At 39.9% G+C, this 26,384-nt stretch overlaps 1 protein-coding gene across 1 annotated transcript in view; it reads right to left on the reverse strand.

Moving 5' to 3' along the window:
- Positions 1–26,384, reverse strand: part of LOC106085066 (lachesin) — a 515,032-nt gene that overhangs the window by 223,531 nt on the left and 265,117 nt on the right. Inside the window, exon 3 of the mRNA XM_059364763.1 lies at positions 5,615–5,721. Within this exon, the coding sequence (XP_059220746.1) occupies positions 5,615–5,721 (107 nt within the window). The remainder of the gene's footprint in view (positions 1–5,614; positions 5,722–26,384) is intronic.

A 26,384-nucleotide genomic window follows, 5' to 3' on the forward strand; every position in this document is an offset into this window, starting at 1 on the left:
AAACGTATCTGATATCAAATTGTCGGACCAAGTGGTTGGGGGACCACCCCAACCCCCAAAACACCCCCAAATCGGACATATTTACCGACCATGGCAATATGGGACTCAAATGAAAGGTATTTGCGAGTAAAATACGTATCTGATATCCAAATGTGGGACCACGTTTCTAGAGGTCGACCCTTTCCCCAAAACACCCCCCCCCCCAATCATATATATTTACATATATATATGTATATTTATATACTGCCCGTATTTATAATTGTAGGGTAGGTGTAGTTTGCCCCTGTTCCTTAGTGGAATGTTCATGGGCGAAATTTGCAATTTGCAGGTGTAGGTTATTATATAGTCGGCTCCGCCCGACTTTTGTCTTTCTTATTGGTTTTAAAATAATTTTATATTCTTTCTTTTTAAAATATTTTTATATTCACATTCCTGTTCTCATATCACATTCCAGAATAATTTGTATGCTCTTTTAAATATTTGTGGCATACATCAGAATTTCTAAAAAAAAAAATAAAACAAATCATTGATTGTTATACGCAAGAATTTTTCCCATATTGTCCTTTTGTTAGTTATAGGAATTCAATTTGGAATTTCCCATAGATGTATGAAAACGCAATAAATTCATCAATATGTCAATGTTTTTCTAGCAAAATTAAAAGAAGCAATCTACATGTCCACCCATTCCATTTGCATGGGAGAATAGACAAAAACCTCGAGACAATTGACAAATTGTAAAATTTCTAACATATTTGCAGCTTCCCGCTCTCCAACCCCTCCAATATAGAACATCTAGTCCAGAGGCTTTGTTAGTTCTGCTTCTTTTTTTCTGTGCTTGCTTCAACGGCCTAAAAGTATGCAAATTATAAAATAACAAAGCATACCAGCCCAGTTGGTATGCAGCAAAGTAAAATGTGTTGCTACCAGAAAGTTTGAATAATTCCACAAAACATAGAATTATTTACACATATGTCCACCATGAATTCCACATCCTCTCCTCTTCTCTTGCATGACATGTAACTGCCGCCCTCCACCCACTTGGGCTTTGTTGGCCATTGTGGGAATGTGTCTGGGAATCATTTGTAAATATTACTTTTGCCTTCAGGTAGTAGTTAAGATCAAAATGGAGCACAACATTTGGAATTCGTTTTTTTTTTTTTTGTCAACACAATTTCAAACAATAAAACGTGACTATGCATGTTTAAATAGTTTTCGGAATCATTGGCTCCTCAGGGAGGAGAGATAACCATCATTGGTACATGGATACGAAACACAGTTTAGGTCAATGCCTGAGGAATTGTTGTCCATGAGTTGGCATGCATGCAGACTTGAATACATATGGGGCTGGGTAATTTGTTAAAACAGCATTGACAAGGATAAAATTAAATATTTTTATTTGGGAAAGGCAAGCAACGACGAGAAGAATTGATTTTTTTGGAAATTAAATAAAACATAAAGAAAGTAAAAAAAATTAAAATTGATAGAAAATTAAAATTCAATATAGTAAACAAAAAAGAATAAAAATCAAATATAAAATAAATTAAATTAAAATAAAATAAAATAAAATAAAATAAAATAAAATAAAATAAAATAAAATAAAATAAATAAAATAAAATAAAATAAAATAAAATAAAATAAAATAAAATAAAATAAAATAAAATAAAATAAAATAAAATAAAATAAAATAAAATAAAATAAAATAAAACAAGTAAAAGCGTGCTAAGTTCGGCCGGGCCGAATCTTATATACCCTCCACCATGGAGCGCATTTGTCAGTTCTTTTCCCGGCATCTCTTCTTAGGCAAAAAATTATATAAGAAAAGAAAGAAAGAAAAAACCTGCTATTAGAGCGATATCAAGATATGATCCGGTTTAGACCACAATTAAATTATATGTTGGAGACCTGTGTAAAATGTCAGCCAATTCGAATAAGAATTGCGCCCTTTGGGGGCTCAAAAAGTAAAATAGAGAGATCGATTTATATGGGAGCTGTATCGGGCTATAGACCGATTCAGACCATAATAAACACGCATGTTGATGGCCATGAGAGGATCCGTCGTACAAAATTTCAGGCAAATCATCAGAATTTCGCTCTCTAGAGGCCCAAGAAGTCAAGACCCAATATCGGTTTATATGACAGCTATATCAGGTTATAGACCGATTTGAACCACACTTGGCACAGTTATTGGATATCATAACAAAACACGTAGTGCAAAATTTCATTCCAATCGGATAAGAATTGCGCACTCTAGAGGCTCAGGAAGTCAAGACCCCAGATCGGTTTATATGGCAGCTATATCAGATTATGAACCGATTTGAACCATACTTGGCACAAATGTTGGATATCATAACAAAACACGTCGTGCAAAATTTCATTCAAATCGGATAAGAATTGCGCACTCTAGAGGCTCAAGAAGTCAAGACCCAAGATCGGTTTATATGACAGCTATATCAGGTTATAGACCGATTTGAACCATACTTGGCACAGTTGTTGGATATAATAACAAAACACGTCGTGCAAAATTTCATTCCAATCGGATAAGAATTGCGCACTCTAGAGGCTCAAGAAGTCAAGACCCAAGATCGGTTTATATGACAGCTATATCAGGTTATGGACTGATTTGAACCATACTTGGCACAGTTTTTGGATATCATAACAAAACACGTCGTGCAAAATTTCATTCCAATCGGATAAGAATTGCGCACTCTAGAGGCTCAAGAAGTCAAGACCCAAGATCGGTTTATATGGCAGCTATATCAGATTATGAACCGATTTCAACCATACTTGGCACAGTTGTTGGATATCATAACAAAACACGTCGTGCAAAATTTCATTTCAATCGGATAAGAATTGCGCACTCTAGAGGCTCAAGAAGTCAAGACCCAAGATCGGTTTATATGGCAGCTATATCAAAACATGGACCGATATGGCCCATTTACAATACCAACCGACCTACACTAATAAGAAGTATTTGTGCAAAATTTCAAGCGGCTAGCTCTACTCCTTCGGAAGTTAGCGTGCTTTCGACAGACAGACGGACGGACGGACGGACGGACGGACGGACGGACGGACGGACGGACAGACGGACGGACATGGCTAGATCGACATAAAATGTCACGACGATCAAGAATATATATACTTTATGGGGTCTCAGACGAATATTTCGAGTAGTTACAAACAGAATGACGAAATTAGTATACCCCCCATCTTATGGTGGAGGGTATAACAAAACAAAGTAAAATAAAATAAAATAAAATAAAATAAAATAAAATAAAATAAAATAAAATAAAACAAAATAAAATAAAATAAAATAAAATAAAATAAAATAAAATAAAATAAAATAAAATAAAATAAAATAAAATAAAATAAAATAAAATAAAATAAAATAAAATAAAATAAAATAAAATAAAATAAAATAAAATAAAATAAAATAAAATAAAATAAAATAAAATAAAATAAAATAAAATAAAATAAAATAAAATAAAATAAAATAAAATAAAATAAAATAAAATAAAATAAAATAAAATAAAATAAAATAAAATAAAATAAAATAAAATAAAATAAAATAAAATAAAATAAAATAAAATAAAATAAAATAAAATAAAATAAAATAAAACAAAACAAAATGAAATAAAATGATACAAAAAATAACATAAAAAGATACAAAAATAACATAAAACAGGTAAAAAGGCGTTAAGTTCTGCCGGCCCGAACTTTAGTCACCCACCACCTCGGGTATATATCTAAACCAACTTTCATCAAAATCCTGTGAAAATTGCATACCTTATGTCCCATAGCAGTTATGTCGAAATATGTTCCGATTTGGACCAAATACTGATAAGAATATGCCATTGTTCAATTGTGTATAACAAAATATTGGTTTCTTTAATAGCTATATTTAAAATAAACCGATCTGAACTATATAAACCGATCTGAACTGACGGATGACGAAAAGCTTAACACAAGTCGCTGTCCCAAATTTCGGCGAAATAGGAATATAAATGCGCCTTTAAGGGACCCAAAACCTTAAATCGAGAAATCGGACTATATGGCAGCTATATTCAAATCTGAACCGACCAATGCCAAATTGAAGAAGGACATCGAAGAGCCTAACACAATTCACTGCCTCAAATTTCAGCGACATCGGACAATAAATGCGCCTTTTATGGCACCAAACCCTTAAACCGGGAGATCGGTCTTTATGGCAGCTATATCCAAATCTTGACCGATCTATGCCATATTGCAGAAGTATGTCAAGGGGCTTTACTTAAGTCACTGTCCCAAATTTCGGCGACATTGGATAATAAATTCGCCTTTCATGGGCCCAAAACCTTAAATCGAGAGATCGGTCCATATGGAAGCTATGTCCAAATCTAAACCGACCAAGGCCAAATTGAAGAAAGATATTGAATGGCCTAAGACAACTCTTTGTACCAAATTTTAACAAAATCGGATAATAAATGTGGTTTTTATGGGCCTAAGACCTTAAATAGGAGGATCGGTATATATGGCAGCTGTATCCAAATCTGGAGCGATCTATGCCATATTGCAGAAGTATTTTTAGGGGCTTAACTTTAGTCACTGTTTTAGCGACATTGGATAATAAATGCGCCTTTTATGGGCCCAAAGAAATCGGTCTATATGGCAGCTATGTCCAAATCTAAACCGACCAAGGCCAAATTTAAGAAAGATGTTGAAGGGTCTAAGGCAACTCACTGCCCCAAATTTTAGCGAAATCGGATAATTAATATGGCTTTTATGGGCCTAAGACCCTAAATATGAGGATCGGTATATATGGCAGCTGTATCCAAATCTGGACCGATCTGGGCCAAATTGACGAATAATGTCGAAGGGCCTAACACAACTCTTTGTTCCAAATTTCAACAAAATCGGATAATAATTGTGGCTTTTACGGGGCTAAGACCCCAAATCGGAGGATCGGTCCACATGACAGCTATACTCACCGTCTTAAATTTCAGCAAAATCGGATAATTAATGTGGCTTTATGGGCCTGAGACCCTAAATTGGCCGATCGGTCTATATGGGGGCTATATCAAGATATAGTGCGATACAGCCCATCTTCGAACCTAACCTGCTTATGGACAAAAAATGAATCTGTGCAAAATTTCAGCTCAATATCTCTATTCTTAAAGACTGTTGCGTGATTTCAACAGACAGACGGGCAGGCGGATCGTCTTAGATTTTTACGTTGATCAAGAATATACATACTTTATAGGGCGGAAGGGGATATTTCGATGTGTTGCAAATGGAATGACATAATGAATACACTCCCATCCTTCGGTGGTGGGTATAAAAATTCCTTATAATTCTAGCCCTTTTGGTACGTCTCAGCCATAGTGTCCTCAATTTCGTACCATTTGGTACTTTTTAGTGCGTTGTGGTACGAATATCACAAAATCCAGCCTTACCTCTCCCCTGCGACCCAAGACCTACAGTCGTGCAAAATTTCATGACTCCAGCTTCAGCCGTTTGGGCTGGGCAGTGACCAGTCAGTCAGTCAGTCAGTCAATCAGCCAATGACGCGACTCTTTTTATATAAAGAGAAGAAGGAGGAGATATATTAAAATAAAATTTTGTTGTTGTTGATATTTACCTTATATGAGCCTAGATTTTTAACAGAACAGGCTAGTTTAATATTTCTGCCGGCAGGTACTGTGATATTATCAATGACATCGGTGAACTCGGGATCTTCCGTTTCCACTGCAAAGAAAAAAAGGATAAAATTATTAAAAATTGTGTATAGAATAAAACTTGTCATGAAAATTAAACCAAAGATGTGAGAACTTTCTTCTGTCTGTCTTTCATCGCAATCAAGTTATGACAAAATATTTGAAACAAATCAAAACCTGTTCCTGAACCTTCCAAATTACATACTTTAAAGTCAATCCCTTTGTAAATTAATTAAATATCCTTTAATAATTAATTTGATTTGTCCTTTCTTCAGACGACGCACCCTTTGTGAACTTTTAACAATCGTTTCGCACAAAATGCCAACCCAGAGTATTTTGGCCAATTTTAAATACTTTGCTGCTTATGCACAACAATGCAGACATCATTATAATCAAATTAAACCTCTTAATGCCCGCCTTCTATGGCCTTGTGATTATATGGTGCCTTTGTTGTTGACTTGGTGGGGGGGGGGGGGGGGGGGTGTGGGAATCCTTTGACTTGAATTCCTTTGTTTAACAAATATTGTATAACTGTAAAGCAGCATGAGTCATTATTGTCGTTAAGGATTTTCCTTTCGCAGAATGGCTTAATTGGATGCTTCAACGAATGTTTGGTTCAATTCACAAAACCCATTGGCCCATTGGCCAATTTAATGAAATCACAATGGGGGGTGGGGTGGCAATACCACCAACCACCAATTTCAGCATAATAACAATTAATTGTTATTGCTCGAACAACACCTCAACAGCCATGGCCCTTGTCTTCAAAGAATGGCCATTTATGCTCAATAACCTAGATTTGCCCTCCCTAGAGAGTAAGTCATTATCATAATGTGGGTATGCATGGGTGTGTGTGTGTGTGTGTGTGTGTGAGTATGGGTGTTTAAGAGAATTGAGTCTTGAACTTGGAAATTGAATGCAATTGCCAACATTGTTGTGATTGTCTTGTAACGAGTGCGGGTATGAGTAACTGAGAGTGTTGTGGGAATATGGTTCTCGTATGATGTGGTTTTCCAAGAATGTGGTTGGCATTGCCACTTGACAGACAACCATCTGCAAAGTGTTATTGTAATTGTGATTGGGAGGGAGTGTTGGTATGATACTTAGTGACACAATAAATGTAACAATTAGTAGCATAATGAGTACAAAAGGGTTGCCACCACAAAAGTTTATAAGGGATTGCCATAAGAAAGCTTTTAAGGAGTTGCCAGAACAATTTTCTATGAAAATTCAAATTTTAACAAATTATTTTGTAAAAAACCAATTTTTAAAGACTTTCATCCACGAGTTTATTAGTTCAAGTCCATCTTACTGCCACATAGTGTTAAACTCAAGTCGCGAGTGGTTTTCGTCTTGCAAATTTTCCTCATGAACACTGCACTAAGGAACAGGGGCAAACTTTTCACATATCAATGAGTGCAGTTCGATTCAAGTTTAAGCTCAATGATAAGGGAACTCCTTTTTATAGCTGAACTGTCCGAACGGCGTGCCGCAGTGCGACACCTCTTTGGAGAGAAGTTTTACATGGCATGGTACCTTACATGGCATAGTGTCAGCATTAGAGGGGGAAAACCACCCTCCAGGATTTGAACCCAGGCGTTCAGCGTCATAGGCGGACATGCTAAAGTCTACGCTACGGTGGCCTCCTTTCCCTAATATTGGGTTGTCCAAAAAGTAATTGCGGATTTTTTAAAAGCAAGTAAATGCATTTTTAATAAAACTTAGAATGAACTTTAATCAAATATAATTTTTTTACACTTTTTTTCTAAAGCAAGCTAAAAGTAACAGCTGATAACTGACAGAAGAAAGAATGCAATTACAGAGTCACAAGCCGTTGAAAAAATTTGTCAACGCCGACTATATGAAAAAATCCGCAATTACTTTTTGGGCAACCCAATAGCTTTCTCTAATAGTCTCCTTCCCGAGAAATGTGTATCAATGAATAGTTCTAGAATTTCCTCACTAGACATTGTCCATACATTCTCTGACTTCTGAATATACCCCACCGTAATAGGTCTCGATGGCAGAATTTTCCTTAGCCTAGAGGCTTCAGATGTATCCTCCACGAAGCTGCGGAATTCTACCCAGGATTTGAGCCTTTCTCAGCTCTCCCTTATATTTTCCTAGCTCAGCCTTATAGATGTCCCAATCGTCTGGTTCTCTTGTGATTTTTGCTCTGTTGAAGAGTTTTTTGCAGTCCTTCCTTAGGCCACCCAGCTCTGGGGTCCACCATGACGGTCGCTGTTTGCCTCTTGGCGTGGCATTAGGGCATGCTGACACAAGCGAGTCATTCAAGGCCTTGGTAATCCGCTTGACCTTCATGTCTATATCCTCCGTAGTTTCCACTTCCTTTTCAGGCCCAGAAGAGATAGACGTGCAGAATGTGTGACGAAATTTATCCCAATCCGCCTTTCTTCTGTTTAGCAGAGGGTCGTGATCCGCTTGACCATTATGTCTATATCCTTCGTAGTTTCCATTTCCTTTTCTGTTCTAGAAGGGATAGACGTGCAGAATGTGTGACGAAATTCATCCCAATCCACATTTCTTCTGTTTAGCCGAAGGACCACTTTGGCTAACGATGATCACAGAATCTGTGGTCATCCAACACTTTCCTGGAAGTACTAAAATTAATTTCCCATACACATTCCTTTAGGGAACAGAAGATTCTTCTCTCATATCAATGAATGCAGCCCGATAAAAGTTTCAACTCAATGATAAAGGGCTTCCTTTTTATGCCGAACGGACTCCGAACGGAACGAACATCAATTGGTAGAGAAGTTTTAACATGACAGCATACCTCGCACATATAGCCTGCATTAGTAAGGGGATAACCACCGCTGAAAATTTTCCTTTCTAATGTTCACACCGGGATTTGAACCCAAGCGCTCAGCGTCATAGGCGGACATACTACTAATCTAAAGATATCGGGGCTTCAATAGGCATCGTAGGGCTTCTGTAGTAGTACAGAATGACGAGAGCGCCAAGAGCTTAAAGAGAATCCAGGCATGGCGTCATAGGCGGACTCTGCGCCACGGTTGTCTTGATTAACAATAGTAGTCAAAGTAATACCCAAAGTCCCTTAAACACAGAGGTCAACCAACCGTTTGTCCAAATTCACATGCTGGTCACGTGGTGCTTTAGCAATGCAGTAAATGACTCACATTCTCCTTACAGTATTAGGAAGAATACTCCCCAATTTCTTTTAGATACAGTAACTGCAGTGCCTGAGTGCACTATTTATCCATCTGCAGTCACTTTTCGGCCACAAAGCTTGGAGCGATGAGCTCATATAGTCGAGAGCTTTTCCCAGCTAGCGGCTTTAGACTTCTATGGTAGTCCAGAATGACGAGAGCGCCTAGAGCCAGAATCCAGAGACACAAATCCACGCACGGAGAAAGGTGTGCACCTTTAATTTTGAGTTGGCTCCCATGACAAAACAGGTGCCTCATTTTTTCCAGTTTCTCCTTCACAGACTCTCCTCCCCCCCTTAATCCTGTGCGACGTTGCAATGACATGTCGGGATTCCTTAGCCCTATGAATATTGTGGTGCTGTTCTGTGAGACACTCTGCTGGCACAATGCCTTGGCCATCCTACAAATCGTGTCATCAGCCCACGCCTCATTGGCGCTGAAAGAATCCACCCTACCTAAAGGATCTCACGGGGAAGTCTTACCGAATCAGTAGCACAATCGGCTCTCATTACCTAAAGGCTCTCCCTACCTAAAGGATCTCACGGGGAAGTCTTACCGAATCAGTAGCACAATCGGCTCTCATTAGCTTTCTTTTACTGGCCAGACGTTTTCCGCATCCCTTGAGCGCCAAAAGTCTGTAGAAAAAGAATCCAGGCAAGGAAAGAGGTGTTCACAACAGGTTCTTCAACGTTTCCAACTCCTCCTTCACAGACTCTGCAGAAGTGCCCCTATGTCCAATGCGATATTGCATTGACATGTCGGGATTCCTGTAAGTAGTCTTAAGTCATACTTCCTTAGCGCTGTGAAAATTCATGTGCTGCTCTGTGAAACACTCTGGCATAGTGTCAACCCACGGCATCTGTCCATGCCTTATTAGCGTATTCATCCTATCTAAAGGATTTCACATTCCCTCTCATCCGCTTTCTTTCCTGGCCAGATAGTCAGTGGTCTCGTTCTTCCCTCTCTCTGAGCATCTGCAATAGCCTTCCCCATGGGTGGCTTTCGTCCATCTCCTTATCACACTCGATCTTACACGACTTACCAGTAAAGCCTTTCGCGACGTCTTACTGTTCACGTATATCGTGACTATCCGATCGGATAGCAGCTCCTTGATAGACATCGTCTCCAGCGCTTTAAACGCTGTAGTCCTTAGGCAGCGAGTGTCTCGTTTTCCCTGACTGAAGGACTCACTGAATCAGTAGCAGAATTGTCTCTCTCATCCTCTTTCTTTTCCTGGCCAGATAGTCAGTCGTCTCGTTCTCCGCTACCCTGATGGCCTGGTGTACATGAGTATCTGCAATAGCCATGGGTGGCCTTTTTCCATCTCCTCTTCACAGTCGATCTTACACGACTTAACAGGAAAGCCTTTAGCGACGTTTTCTGTTCACGAATATCGTGACTATCCGATCGGATAGCAGTTCCTTAATAGACATCGTCGCTTTAAGCGCTGTAGTCCTTAGGCAGCGAGTGTCCTTGACTGAAAACCACCCTAACTTCCTACTTACCAGTGGTTACATAGACCCCCAAAATGTCCCATGCTCTTCAGGCCGACCTCAAGATCCTGTCTTTTACATCACATCAGGCTGCATGTCATCCGGATCACTTGACTTCACCGTCCAGGCTATCTTTCGCTCCGTTATGGTGTCCTCAAGCAAGAACAGCGCCTCGGTTCTGCTTTGTAAGCGAGAGACGACGATAACGTCGGCATACATCGACTGCGGCTGAGCACTCAAGATATGGTGTCCTCAAAAAAGAACAGCGCCATATAGACCGAACGGCCGATTTAGGGTCATAGGCCCATAAAAGCCACACTTATTATCCGATTTTGCTCATATTTGGGACAGGGAGATGTGTTACTTCACAATATGGCCCAGATCGGTCCAGATTTGGATATAGCCCCCATATAGACCGATCCGCCCATTTAGTATTTTGGACCCATAAAAGGCGCATTTCTTATCGGATTGTGCTGAAATTTGGGACAGTGAGTTATGTTAAGCCACTCGACAACTTTCTTCAATTTGGCCCAGATCGGTCCAGATTTGGATATAGCTGCCATATAGACCGATCTCTCGATTTAAAGTTTTGGGCCCATAAAAGGCGCATTTATTGTCCGATGTAGCCGAAATTTGGGACAGTGAGTTGTGTTAGGTCCTTCGACATTTTTCTCCAATTTGGCTCAGATCGGTCCAGATTTGGATATAGCTGCCATATAGACCGATCTCTCGATTTAAGGTCTTGGGCCCAAAAAAGGCGCATATATTGTCCGATGTTGGCGAAATTTGGGACAGTGAGTTGTATTAGGTCCTTCGACATTTTTCTTCAATTTGGCTCAAATCGGCTCAGATTTGGATATAGCTGCTATATAGACCAATCTCTTGATTTAAGGTTTTGGGCCCAAAAAAGGCGCATTTTTTATCCGATTGTACTGAAATTTGGGACAGTGAGTTATGTTAAGCCACTCGACAACCTTCTTTAATTTGGCCCAAATCGGTCCAGATTTGGATATAGCTGCCATATAGACCGATCTCTCGATTTAAGGTTTAAGGCCCAAAAAAGCCGCATATATTGTCCGATTTTGCTGACATTTTGGACAGTGAGTTGTGTTAGGCCCTTCAACTTCCTTCTTCAATTTGGCTCAGATCGGTTCAGATTTGGGTATAGCTGCCATATAGACCGATCTCTCGAATTAAGGTTTTGGGCCCATAAAAAGCGCATATATTGTCCGATGTCGCCGAAATTTGAGACAGTGAGTTGTGTTAGGTCCTTCGACATTTTTCTTCAATTTGACCCAAATCGGTTCAGATTTGGATATAGCTGCCATATAGACCGATCTCTCAATTTAAGGTTTTGGTCCCATAAAAGGCGCATATATTGTCCGATGTTGCCGAAATTTGGGACAGTGAGTTGTGCTAGGTCCTTCGACATTGTTCTTCAATTTGGCTCAGATCGGTCCAGATTTTGGTATAGCTGCCATATAGACCGATCTCTCGATATAAGGTTTTGGACCCATAAAAGGCGCATTTATTGTCCGATGTCGCCGAAATTTGAGACAGTGAGTTGTCTTAGGTCCTTCGACATTCCTCTTCAATTTGGCTCAGATCGGTTCAGATTTGGGTATAGCTGCCATATAGACCGATCTCTCGAATTAAGGTTTTGGGCCCATAAAAAGCGCATATATTGTCCGATGTCGCCGAAATTTGAGACAGTGAGTTGTGTTAGGTCCTTCGACATTTTTCTTCAATTTGACCCAAATCGGTTCAGATTTGGATATAGCTGCCATATAGACCGATCTCTCAATTTAAGGTTTTGGTCCCATAAAAGGCGCATATATTGTCCGATGTTGCCGAAATTTGGGACAGTGAGTTGTGCTAGGTCCTTCGACATTGTTCTTCAATTTGGCTCAGATCGGTCCAGATTTGGATATAGCTGCTATATAGATCGATCTCTCGATTTAAGGTTTTGGACCCAATAAAGGCGCATTTATTATCCGATTGTGCTGAAATTTGGGACAGTGAGTTATGTTAAGCCACTCGGTAACCTTCTTCAATTTGGCTCAAATCGGTTCAGGTTTGGATAAAGCTGCCATATAGACCGATCTCTTGATTTAAGGTTTTGGGCCCAAAAAAGGCGCATTTATTGTCCGATGTCGCCGAAATTTGAGACAGTGAGTTGTCTTAGGTCCTTCGACATTTTTCTTCAATTTGGCCCAAATCGATTCAGATTAAGGTATAGCTGCCATATAGACCGATCTCTTGATTTAAGGTTTTGGGCCCAAAAAGGCGCATTTATTGTCCGATAACGCCGAAATTTGGGACAGTGAGTTGTGTTAGGTCCTTCGACATTTTTCTTCAATTTGGCCCAAATCGGTTCAGATTTGGATATAGCTGCCATATAGACCGATCTCTCAATTTAAGGTTTTGGTCCCATAAAAGGCGCATATATTGTCCGATGTTGCCGAAATTTGGGACAGTGAGTTGTGCTAGGTCCTTCGACATTGTTCTTCAATTTGGCTCAGATCGGTCCAGATTTTGGTATAGCTGCCATATAGACCGATCTCTCGATATAAGGTTTTGGACCCATAAAAGGCGCATTTATTGTCCGATGTCGCCGAAATTTGAGACAGTGGGTTGTGTAAGGCCCTTCGATAGCCCTCTTTAATTTGGCCCAAATCGGTCCAGATTTCGATATAGCTGCTATATAGACCGATCTCTCGATTTAAGGTTTTGGACCCAATAAAGGCGCATTTATTGTCCGATGTTGCCGAAATTTGGGACAATGAGTTATGTTATGCCCCTTGACAATATGGTACAGATCGGTTCAGATTTGGGTATAGCTGCCATATAGACCGATCTCTTGAATTAAGGTTTTGGACCCAAAAAAGTCGCATTTATTGTCCGATGTCGCCGAAATTTGGGACAGTGAGTTGTATTAGATCCTTCGACATTTTTCTTCAATTTGGCTCAGATCGGTCCAGATTTGGATATAGCTGCCATATAGACCGATCTCTCGATTTTTTGGATTTTTTGGTTTTGGACCCAAAAAAGTCGCATTTTATATCCGATTTCGCCGAAATTTGGGACGGTAAGTTGTGTAAGGCCCTTCGACAGCCCTCTTTGATTTGGCTCAAATCGGTCCAGATTTGGATATAGCTGCCATTTGGACCGAACTTTCGATTTAAAGTCTTGGCCCCATAAAAAGCACATTTTTAATCCGATTTCGCTCAAATTTGACAAAGAGACTTATGTTAGGCTTTTAGACATCCGTGTCGTTTATGTTTCAGATCGGTCTATATTTGTATAGGGCTACCAAAAAGACCAATATTTTGTTCTACAAAATTGAACAATATGACTTTTACTTATTAGACCAGTCAATATCCGTGTCGAATTTGGCCCAAATCGCACCATATTTCGATAAAACTGCTATGTGGGCATAAATTAGGGTTGCCCAAAAAGTAAATGCGGATTTTTCATATAGTTGGCGTTGACAAATTTTTTCACAGCTTGTGACTCTGTAATTGCATTCTTTCTTCTGTCAGTTATCAGCCGTTACTTTTAGCTTGCTTTAGAAAAAAAGTGTAAAAAAAGTATATTTGATTAAAGTTCATTCTAAATTTTATTAAAAAATGCATTTACTTTCTTTTAAAAAATCCGCAATTACTTTTTGGGCAACCCAATATTTTTCACCGGATTATGAAGAAAAGTGGTTTACATATATACCCGAGGTGGTGTGTATCCAAAGTTCCAAACTTAACGCCTTTTTACTTGTTTATAAACATTTTTAGTTATGGGAGCCCTTTCCATTCTAGCCGGCTAGTTCTTGAGATAAACGAAATCGACCAAAGTCCCTATTTTAGATATTACACATGGCAACTCTGCCATCTCTTACAGTTAGACTCGAATTTCAATCTACACAAGTTAAGCTAAGTTTGTGGCATTCCTATGCCACACAAAGTCAATTAAAAGACAATGTGAAAAATTAAATTAAGTTGCCACAAACAGAGTGAAGTTTAGTTATTGCATAGACCTAAGCGGAAGAATATTTTAATTTCCATAAATAAATTGCAACATACAAAAGAATGAAGAGCATGGGACATTTTAACGATGTCCTTTAATTTGATGTCCTCAAATATTTGTAAGCATATCAGCATATATTTTCACATTTCAAAGACAGTTTTCATTGGAAACGATACAAAAGCTCCATATCTTTCCGGAATGTTATCATTCTCAGTTACAGACATTAAGTCACAGCCAGCCATTTCCTTGCGTTCAACCAAAAGGCATTGCTTACATTACATTTCTGTCATTCTTCGTCGTACTCACTGTCTCTCTCTCTCCCTCTCCCTCTTTACTCAACCTAAGAGCTCTTTTATCTGCTCAATTATGTTTAATGGTTTTAGGGGGGGAGTTCTTACAGCAAGACCATAAGAAAGTGATCTGAATTATTAGCATAACCGGCGGACATTGTTCCAATTCAAACACTGACACAATTTCTACACGCACAGACTTTGGTAATATGACCATTAATTTACAGTTATAACAGACTGTATTATGTTGCAGGCAAGTTTTGCTTTCTCATAACTCTTCTCAACTACTTTCTAGAGTTTTTGAGATTTAATTGTTAATACATGAAGCAATGCTTGCTAACTTTGACTGTATGAAAGAAACCAAAGTTGTACAAGAAGCTACCATGAATCATGCCTATGACAGAATTTAGGAACTCAATACACAGATTATATTTGTTTATATGTTTTGGCCACATAGCATAAGTAAATTTTTAGAGCAACTTAAAAGTCCGAATTGGAATATCATGCAAATTTAAATCCACCAAATCATTCATCAAAGTTCAATGTTCCATTGTAATACACTGGCCTGACACTGTACACATTTACCCACCAGTGTAAATGGAAAATAATTTACTCAACAATGTTAACATTAAAATCAACAACATTCTAATTTGTTTCCCCTGATAGCATGCAAACTCAAGCTCACACACACATACAAACTACTATGCAGAGCCAGAGCCTCTCATTGTTAGCAAGCATAGTTGCTCTCACTTGTTTGGTCATGGGTGTATTAGAGCTCTGTCTGTGTTGTGCCTTCATTATGGCATGTAATTTGTTGGCATTTTTTCTTTTGTAATTTTCAAATCTCAGCAACATTGAAATGTAATACAATTTAATGTTGGGTGGGAGAGCAAGAGGGAGAGAGTGTGATTATAGTAGAGGTATATAAGTATGCGTGTGTGGATATATGTTAATACAATAGTTTACATATATTTGAGGGAATTTTTGGGAATCAGGCTTGGGGGAGAGGGGAGTAAAAAATCTGTGGTGTTGAATATTAAAACTTGCTGTGAATATATGCTAGAGAGAGAGAGAGAGATAGAGGGAGAGGGAGAGGGAGAGAGAGAGGGAAGGTGGAAGAGAGATAGACCCATTGATAACAAGAGAAAACGAATTGATTTCAAATCACTTTTTGGCAAAATCGCAATTTCCCTCCGATCGTCTTTAAATTTGGCACATACAGTTGTTAGGCAGCACAGAGGTTAGCATGTCCACCTATGGCGCTGAACGCCTAGGTTCGAATCCTGGTGAGATCATCAGAAAAAATTTTCAACGGTAATTTGTTGGCATTTTTTGGTAATATTCAAAACTCAGCAACATTGAAATGCAATTAAATATTGGGTGGGAGAGAAAGAGGGAGAGGGAGATTATGGGAGAAGAATATAAGTATGCGTGTATGGATACATGTTAATAGTTTACATATATTTGCGGGTATTTTTGTGAATAGGGCTTGGGGGGAGGGGAGAAAAAAATCTGTGGCGTAGATATTAAAACTTGCTGCGTTTGTTTCTAGCATTCGTACGTATGCTAGAGAGAGAGAAAGAGAGAGGGAAGGAGGGAGAGAGATAGACTCATTGATAACAAAAGAAAAGGAGTTGATTTCAAATAACCTTTTCGCAAAATCTCAAATTTCCTACGATTGTCTTTAAATTTGGCACATTTTTTTTGAAAGGGCAGAGGTTAGCATGCCCTTCTAAGACGCTAAAAGCATGGTTTCGAATCCTGGCGAGACCATCAGAAAAAATTTTCAACGTTGGTTTTCCCTCCTAATGCTGGCAACATTTGTGAAGAACTGTGCCATGTAAAACTTCTCTTCGAAGAGGTGTCGCACTGCGACACGTCGTTGGGACTCGGCTATAAAAAGGAGGTCCCTTATCATTGAGCTTAAAATTTGAATCGCACTGCACTCATCGATGTGTGAGAAGTTTGCCCCTGTTACTTAGTGGAATGTTCATGGGCAATATTTGCATTTGCATGCTTATGGTGGTGGTGAGCCGTTGAGCGGGGCTGGTATGGCGTGGGTTAAGGCTATCTTAAAAGGCGATCGCGCAGTGGGATGTGAAGGAGCCGCGCTGTTGATGATGTGATGACGATGATGCGCTGATGATGATGCGCTGACGATGATGCGCTGACGCTGATGAGGCGATGCACTGCCGATGATGGTAATGTACTAAAGTGAGGATGATACGATGACACCGATGTTGGGCAGTGATTGTATCGCAGCCGCTGGCGATGATGCGACAACGATGACGCGATGAGGCGATGCGCTGCCGATGTTGGTAATGCACTAAGTGATGATGATGCGATGACACTGATGCTGCGCAGTGGTTATATCGTAGCCGATGGCAACCGCGGTGTGAAAACGACCAGCGGCGACACCGGGGAGTGGCGATGAGGCGATGCCGTGCCGATGATGGTAATGCACTAAGGTAATGATGATGCGATGACACTAATGCTACGCAGTGGTTATATCGCAGCCGATGGCGACCGCGGTGTGAAAACGACAGGCGGCGACACCGGGGAGATTAACCGACGATGGCGCAGGTGTTGCATCACGGTGTGAAAACGACCAGCGGGGGATCAACCGACGATGGCGCAGGTGTTGCATCACAGCCGATCACGGTGTGAAAACGACCAGCAGGGGGATCATCCGACGATGGCCTAGTTGTTGTATCACAGCCGTTGGCGACCGCGGTATGAAAACGACCAGTGGGGGATCAACCGACGATGACGCAGGTGTTGTATCACAGCCAATGGCGACCGCGGAGTGAAAACGACCAGCGGGGGCATCAACTGACGATGGACTAGTTGCTGTATCACAGCCGATGGCGACCGCGGTGTGAAAACGACCAGCGGTGGATCAACCGACGATGGCGCCAGGGTTGTATCGCAGCCGATGGCGACCGCGGTGTGAAACGACCAGCGGGGGGATCAACCGACGATGTTCTAGTTGTTATCTCAAAGCTGATGGCGACCGCGGTGTGAAAACGACCAGCGGTGGATCAACCGACGTTGGCGCCAGGGTTGTATCACAGCCGATGGCGACCGCGGTGTGAAAACGACCAGCGGGGGGATCAACCGACGATGGCCTAGTTGTTGTATCACAGCTGATGGCGACCGCGGTGTGAAAACGACCAGCGGGGAATCAACCCACGATGGCCTAGTTGTTGTATCCCAGCAAATGGCGACCTCGGAGTGAAAACGACCAGCTTGAGAATCAACCGACGATGACGCAGGTCTTGTATCACAGCGGATGGCGACCGCGGAGTGAAAACGACCAGCGGGGGGATGAGCCGACGATGTTCTAGTTGTTGTCTCAAAGCCGATGGGGACCGCGGTGTGAAAACGACCAGCGGGGGCATCAACTGACGATGGCCTAGTTGTTGTATCACAGTCGGTGGCGACCGCGGTGTGAAAACGACCAGCGGGGGTTTAACCGACAATGACGTAGGTGTTGTATCACAGCCGATGGCGACCGCGGAGTGAAAACGACCAGCGGGGGGATCAACCGACGATGGCCTAGTTGCTGTATTACAGCCGATGGCGACCGCGGTGTGAAAACGACCAGCGGGGGATCAACCGACGATGGCCTAGTTGTTGTCTCAAAGCCGATGGCGACCGCGGTGTGAAAATTACCAGCGGGGGGATAAACCGACGATGGCGCAGGTGTTGTATCACAGTCGATGGCGACCGCGGAGTGAAAACGACCAGCGGGGGGATCAGCCGACGATGTTCTAGTTGTTGTCTCAAAGCCGATGGGGACCGCGGTGTGAAAACGACCAGCGGGGGCATCAACTGACGATGGCCTAGTTGTTGTATCACAGTCGGTGGCGACCGCGGTGTGAAAACGACCAGCGGGGGTTTAACCGACAATGACGTAGGTGTTGTATCACAGCCGATGGCGACCGCGGAGTGAAAACGACCAGCGGGGGGATCAACCGACGATGGCCTAGTTGCTGTATTACAGCCGATGGCGACCGCGGTGTGAAAACGACCAGCGGGGGCATCAACTGACGATGGCCTAGTTGTTGTATCACAGTCGGTGGCGACCGCGGTGTGAAAACGACCAGCGGGGGTTTAACCGACAATGACGTAGGTGCTGTATCACAGCCGATGGCGACCGCGGTGTGAAAACGATCAGCTGGGGGATTTTCACCGACGTTTTACTCTCCCCTAGTCACAAGGTTATGAGAGCAGTAGAGTGTTTACTCACACAGGCTCAAATAACACCGGACCAATAGTAGATTACTTACAAACAGATAAGTCTTGGTTGCCGGTGCGTGTGTACGCTTGACCAACTCGGAGCTCCTATTTGTAAGTCCTCCACTGGCGAACTGCTTCGCTGTGCTACTTATTCGCCGTTTTATACCCTGGCCAGAAGCACACACAACCATTTACACACGTAGATCAGCTGTCGGCAGTGTTAGTGTTGTCGTATCGGCTTCTCATCGTCGTGGTGTTACCACTTTCGTAGTGTTACCACTTTCGTAGTGTTACCACTTTCGTAGTGTTACCTCTTTCGTAGTGTTACCACTTTCGTAGTGTTACCACTGTAGTATGGTTGTGGTATTGCCATCGTTTCCATGTAAGCCGTTACTATTCCATGTTAGCCGTTAATAATCGTCCGATTTGATTGAAATTTTGCATGTGTCGTTCTGTTATGACTTCAAATAACTGTGCCAAGTCCAAATCAGTCTCAGGTTATAGACCGATTTGGACCGGTCGGCGGATCGGTCGTCGTATAGTGGTGCTAGAAATCGCCCTAGCAGCGGTGGGTTTTTGCAAGCCGAACGCCGGGAGGAACGCCTAACTGACTGCCTCCCACTTTCGATATTTCCGGTGCTCTAGTGGTCCGTTAAGTCAATTTCTGGCACAAACGACACTTCCACACTCCCGAAATGTGTTAACCCATGACGATCGAATCGAATAACGGCCAGGAACGAGTCTGTGAGGAGGAATTTTAAAGCGACCGCGGAAGGCTTGGTGCGTAGCAACAAGTGAGCGAATTTTAGAAAAGATTTCGACGGCAAAGGTCCGCTGCTCCCTTGATCAGAGCTTGATGACAACTGATGAGAGAGAGAGAGACAAACTTTAGGATACTCCTACTCTCGACACCCCTCCCCATCCAATTCACGGCTGGGCAGGTTTTTATACCCTTCACCATAGGATAGGGGTATACTAATTTCGTCATTCTCTTTGTAACTACTCGAAATATTCGTCTGAGACCCCATATCATCGTGACATTTTATGTCGATTTAGCCATGTCCGTCGGTCCTTCTGTCTGTCTGTCAAAAGCCCGCTAACTTTCGAAGGAGTAAAGCTAGCCGCTTGAAATTTTGCACAATTACTTCATATTAGTGTAGGTCGGTTGGGATTTTAAATGGGCCATATCGGTTCATGTTTTGATATAGCTGCCATATAAACCGATCTTGAGTCTTGACTTCTTGAGCCTCTAGAAAGCGTCATTCTCTCTAAGGTCTCTAAGGACAGCTTGGTTATGGTAGTTGTCGACAAGGCAGAAGAACAGGGCTGCATACCTAGGATCAATGGGAGTAGGATAGTCATGGGTCTGTGGTCTGTATACTCTAATGTTCTGACGGGCCTCCTCCAGTCTGAGACGATGTAGGTTCGTAACGCTCAATTGAGATGTATCGTTGCACCCTAAAGAAGATAGGCGAGATCTGGCCAGGCGCAGCACTGGATTTACCCACAAAGGAATATATTGGGTTGCCCAAAAAGTAATTGCGGATTTTTTAAAAGAAAGTAACTTTAATCAAATATACTTTTTTACACTTTTTTTTTTCTAAAGCAAGCTAAAAGTAACAGCTGATAACTGAAAGAAGAAAGAATGCAATAACAGAGTCACAAGCTGTGAAAAAATTTGTCAACGCCAACTGTATGAAAAATCCGCAATTACTTTTTGGGCAACCTAATATTCCATTTCGACGAAACGGCATACGTTTGGTTACCAAGGATTCCCTCGCATCCTGAATCCATACTTGGGAGACTAAGGGACTGTAAACCCAATCTTTCAACCACCGACTGGAAGATTGGTAGATTGGATGAGGCTGATGGCGACCGGAGAAATGCAGTATTAGTTCTAAACTCCATCTGTCTCGCAGATCTCAAAAAGTCTAATGGAATGTTGTCCTACGGATTCAACAAGCTGAAGATGAAGGTTGTTGCTAAACCCTTGTCTGAGGAACTATCGACCACATCTGTAAAGTCTGGAGGATTACAAGAAACTGGTAGTAGTCGAAACGGAACCCTGTCGAAACGGGACCCGACAAGCACTGTGTAGGTGGGTCATCCGGTTGAATTGGGCTCAAGGTGTGCGCCAGCGGGGAAGGACAGAACTCAAATGGTACTTCGACAGCAGCAGCTGGTGCAGCATCTTAGAAGGAATCGTCCATACCGTAAGTGTCCCTTGTCCTGAGGAAGAGTGGTTCCACTGCTTTCTCAACTGTCCCTGGATGCGTTAGGAAACTCATCATGACAAGATCGAACGTATCTTGTGAGGATGAACACCGGGCGGACTCAGAAGACGAGGCTAATGCAACAGTGGTGGAGATTCTGAATCCTGCGATGGTCCGGTTTCTGCAGATAAATCTTCAGCATTGGACAAAAATTGCGGCTTCCAGGGGCTCAAGAAGTCAAATCGGGAGATCGGTTTATATGGGAGCTATCGAACAGAACACTAGATGCAAAATTTCAGCCAAATTGGACAATCCAGGGTCTTCAAGAAGCTTAAAAAGTCAAATCGGGGAAATCTTTTTATATGGGCGCTGTATCTAAATCTGAACCGATATGGCCCATTTCCAATCCCCAATGACCTACATCAATATTAAGTATGTGTGCAAAATTTCAAGCGGATATTTTTATATGTGCGAATGCTATCGTCATTTCGACAGACGGAGGGACGGCCAAAATGACATGGCTAGATCGACTTGAAATGTCAAGACCATCCATATATGTGTTCTTAGATCGACATTTTGAGGTGTTACAAACGGAATGATTAGTTTAGTATACCCCCCATCCTATGGTGGGGGATATAAAAATCCATAAAGCCATAAGCAAATTTGCTAACATTTCTACAGAATCCAAGATTTTTATACCCACCACCGAAGGATGGGGGTATATTCATTTTGTCATTCCGTTTGCAACACATCGAAATATCCTTTTCCGACCCTATAAAGTACATATATTCTTGATCAGCGTAAAAATCTAAGAGGATCTAGCCATGTCCGTCCGTCTGTTTGTTGAAATCACGCTACAGTCTTTAAAAATAGAGATATTGAGCTGAAATTTTGCACAGATTCTTTTTTTGTCCATAAGCAGGTTAAGTTCGAAGATGGGCTATATCGGACTATATCTTGATATAGCCCCCATATAGACCGATCGGCCGATTTAGGGTCTTAGGCCCATAAAAGCCACATTTATTATCCGATTTTGTTGAAATTTGGGACAGTGAGTTGTGTTAGGCCCTTCGACATCCTTTGTCAATTTGGCTCAGATCGGTCCAGATTTGGATATAGCTGCCATATAGACCGATCCTCCGATTTAGGGTCTAAGGCCCATAAAAGCCACATTTATAGTCCGATTTCGCTGAAATTTGGGACAGTGAGTTGTCTTAGGCCCTTTGACATGTTTCTTTAATTTGGTCCAGATCGGTTCAGATTTGGATATAGCTGCCATATAGACCGATCCTCCGGTTTAGGGTCTTAGGCCCACAAAAGCCACATTTATTATCCGATTTTGATGAAATTCGGGGCAGTGAATTGTGTAAAGCCCATCGACATCCTTCGTTAATTTGGCTCAGATCGGTCCAGATTTGGATATAGCTGCCATATAGATCGATCCTCCGATTTATGGTGTAAGGCCCATAATAGCCACATTTATTATCCGATTTTGCTGAAATTTGGAACAGTGAGATGTGTTAGGCCCTTTGACATATTTCTTCAATTTGGTACAGATCGGTTCAAATTTGGATATAGCTGCCATATAGACCGATTTCTTGATTTATGGTTTTGGGCCCATAAAATGCTCATTTATTGCCCGCTGTCCCCGAAATTTGGAACAGTGAGTTAAGTTAAGCCCCTTGACATACTTCTGCAATATCGCACAGATCGGTCCAGATTTGGATATAGCTGCCATATAGACCGATATCTAGGTTTTAGGTTTTGGGGCCATAAAAGACGCATTTATTGTCCGATGTCGCTGAAATTTTAGACAGTGAGTTCGGTTAGGCTCTTCGACGTCCTTCTTAAATTTTGCCCAGATCGGTCCAGATTTGAATATATCTGCCATATAGACCGTTTAGGGCCCATAAAAGAGGCATTTATTGTCCGATTTTGCCGAAATTTGGGACAGTGCTTAGTGTTAGGCTCTTCGACATGTTTATGCAACTTGGCCCAAATCGGTCCAGATTTGGATATAGCTGCCATGTAGACCGATATCTCGATTTAAAGTCTTGGCCCCTTAAAAGGCGCATTTATAATCCGATTTCACTGAAATTTGACACAGTGACTTATGTTCGGCTTTTCGACATCCGTGTCGTATATAGTTCAGATCGGTATGAGGTATATGAGTATAAGGTATGAAATTTTCACCGAATTTTGATGAAAGGTGGTTTACATCTATACCCGAGGTGGTGGGTATCCAAAGTTCGGCCCGGCCGAACTTAACGCCTTTTTACTTGTTTTGGTTATCAATGTTCTGACATTTTTGCCATATAACGAAGTTGACGAAGTTTGTGCATTTTTCTTTGTTTCATATCTAATCATTGCCATTTTTGGTAGACTTGACTAAGTTTTTATTTTGGTTGCCTGATATTGGGAGTATAGCTACATGCAAATACATTTCACCAACCTTGTGTTTCTGTCTCTCAATGTATCTGATTGTGGGTGTGTGTGTGTGTAGGCTCTTGTTTGTATACGCAGTAAAATGGTAGCTTTATAGGTCATGCATGACTGCATTGTGTGTGTGGTTGAGTTTTACTCTTTTGATACAATAATAACAACAACAACAACAGCAACAACAAATACCATTTCCAAAACGAACTGACAGAACGAACATCGGCAACAACTATGAACTTTGATTTTGAAAATCGACATAACCTGCAACAGCAACAACAAAAGCCATATCAGCTGTAGCTTCAACTACAGCAACAACAAAACAGTACGAAATCAACTACAACAGCAATGTTTTGCAGCAACTAGCTCTCCATGCATTCGAATATGAAATTAAGTTAACAAGAAGACTTCATTTTGGCCATGGTCAGAAAAAGCTGTTATTGCTTTCGCATGAGCCTTTGCTTTTGGTCTGTTGGGAAAAGTTTTTGACATTTGCTGTTATTGGCATTTTTGCAGCCACAAATGAAAACATTTCGGCTAGCAAATCTTTAGCAAGGAAATTATTCTTCAGCAAAATTTATTGGAATAATGGAATAATTTAATAATTGTCCAACAAAGCAGCAAAATATCCTTGCAAGTTCTTTCAAGTGTGTAGTCATTGTTAAATGGGCATGGTAAAGGGGAGGGGAGGGAGCAGAAGGAGTAGGAGAGCTGCCTAAAAGCCATTGTTTGATTTTCATTAATTATAAATTATGAAATTGTGCACCTTATTACATTTCACAGTAGATTAAACTAGAGAATATTAATTGAATTAATTCTTTCAAAGCTCTGCCACATGAAGTCTACGATTATTATCTTTTGTAATTGCAATTAATGAGCACTTTGTTAGGAAAAATTAAATTTCATTTAAAAGCAAATGTAAGTAAATTTTGTTGAAGACAACAGACCAGAGGACAGACAATTTGATTGGGACAAAGCAACAAAAAAAAACCAAATAAAAAAATTAATGAATTTTTCTCTAATAATCAAATTCCCATGACACGTTCTCTAATGACAAAATTTCCATAAAATTTTCTCTGAAGACAAAATTTCCATGACATTGTCCTTAAAGACAAAATTTCCTTCAAAGACTAAATTTCCATGAAATTTTTCTCTAAAGATAGAATTTCCATAAAATTCCATCTAAAGACAAAATTTCTATGAAATTTTCTCTAAAGTAGCAATTTTCATGAAATTTTCTCTCAAGACAAAATATCCCTGAAATTTTCTCTAAAGACAAAATTTCCATAAAATTCCCTCTAAGGAAAAAAAAATTCTATGAAATTTTCTCTAAAGACAAAATTTTCATGAAATTTTCTCCAAAGACAAAATTTTCATAAAATTTTATCCAAAGATAAAATTTCGATGAATTACCCTCCTCCATAATTTAAAAAATTTTCTCTTAAGACAAAATATCTTTGAAATTTTCTCTAAAGACAAAATTTCCATACAATTCCCTCTAAGGAAAAAAAAATTTCTCTAAAGTAGAAACTTCCAAAAAAATTTCTCTAAAGTAGAAATTTTCATGAAATTTTCTCCAAAGACAAAATTTTCATAAAATTTTCTCCAAAGACAATATTTTCATAAAATTTTCTCCAAAGACAAAATTTCCATAAAATTTTCTCTAAAGACAAAATTTTCATAATTTTTCCTCCAAGACATAATTTTAACAAGTTTTCTCTTAAGACAAAATTTCAATAAAATTTTCTCCAAAGAAAAAATTTTCATAAAATTTTCTCCAAAGACAAAATTTTCATAAAATTTTCTCCAAAGACAAAATTTCCATAAAATTCTCTCTAAGGACAAAAATTCTATGAAATTTTGATGATATTTTCTCCAAAGACAAAATTTCAACAAATTTTCTTCAAAGGCAAAATTTTCATAAAATTTTCTCTAAATACAAAATTTCCATGAATTTTCCTCCAAGACATAATTTTAACAAAGTTTCTCTTAGGACAAAATATCGTTGAAATTTTCTCTAAAGACAAAATTTCTATAAAATTCTCTCTAAGGAAAAAAATTTCTATGAAATTTTCTCTAAAGTAGAAATTTTCATGAAATTTTCTCTAAAGACAAAATTTTCATGAAATTTTCTCCAAAGACAATATTTCCATAAAATTTTATCCAAAGATAAAATTTCGATGAATTTCCCTCCTCCATAATTTAACAAATTTTCTCTTAAGACAAAATATCCTTGAAATTTTCTCTAAAGACAAAATTTCCATAAAATTCCCTTTAAGGAAAAAATTTCGATGAAATTTTCTCTAAAGACAAAATTTTCGTAAAATTTTCTCAAAGACAAAATTTCCATAAATTTTCCTTTTAAGACAAAATATCCTTGAAATTTTCTCTTAAGACAAAATTTCCATAAAATTCCCTCAAAGGACAAAATTTCTATGAAATTTTCTCTAAAGTAGAAATTTTCATGAAATTTTCACTAAAGTAAAAAATTTCAGTGAAATTTTCTCTAAAGAAGAAATTTTCATGAAATTTTCTCTAAAGACAGTATATTCACAAAATTTTCTATGAAGACAAAATTTTCATAACATATTCTCCTTAGACAAAATTTCCAAGAAATTTTCTTTAAAGACAAAATTTCCATGAATTTTTATCCAAGACATAATTCTAGTAAATTTTCTCTTAAGAACAAATATCCTTGAAATTTTTTCAAAAGACAAAATTTCCATAAAATTCTCTCTAAGGACAGAATTTCTATGGAATTTTCATGATATTTTCTTTAAAGACAAAATTTCAATAAAATTTTCTTCGA

The sequence above is a fragment of the Stomoxys calcitrans genome, chromosome 3 (assembly GCF_963082655.1).
Source record: "Stomoxys calcitrans chromosome 3, idStoCalc2.1, whole genome shotgun sequence".
Lineage (NCBI taxonomy): Eukaryota > Metazoa > Arthropoda > Insecta > Diptera > Muscidae > Stomoxys > Stomoxys calcitrans.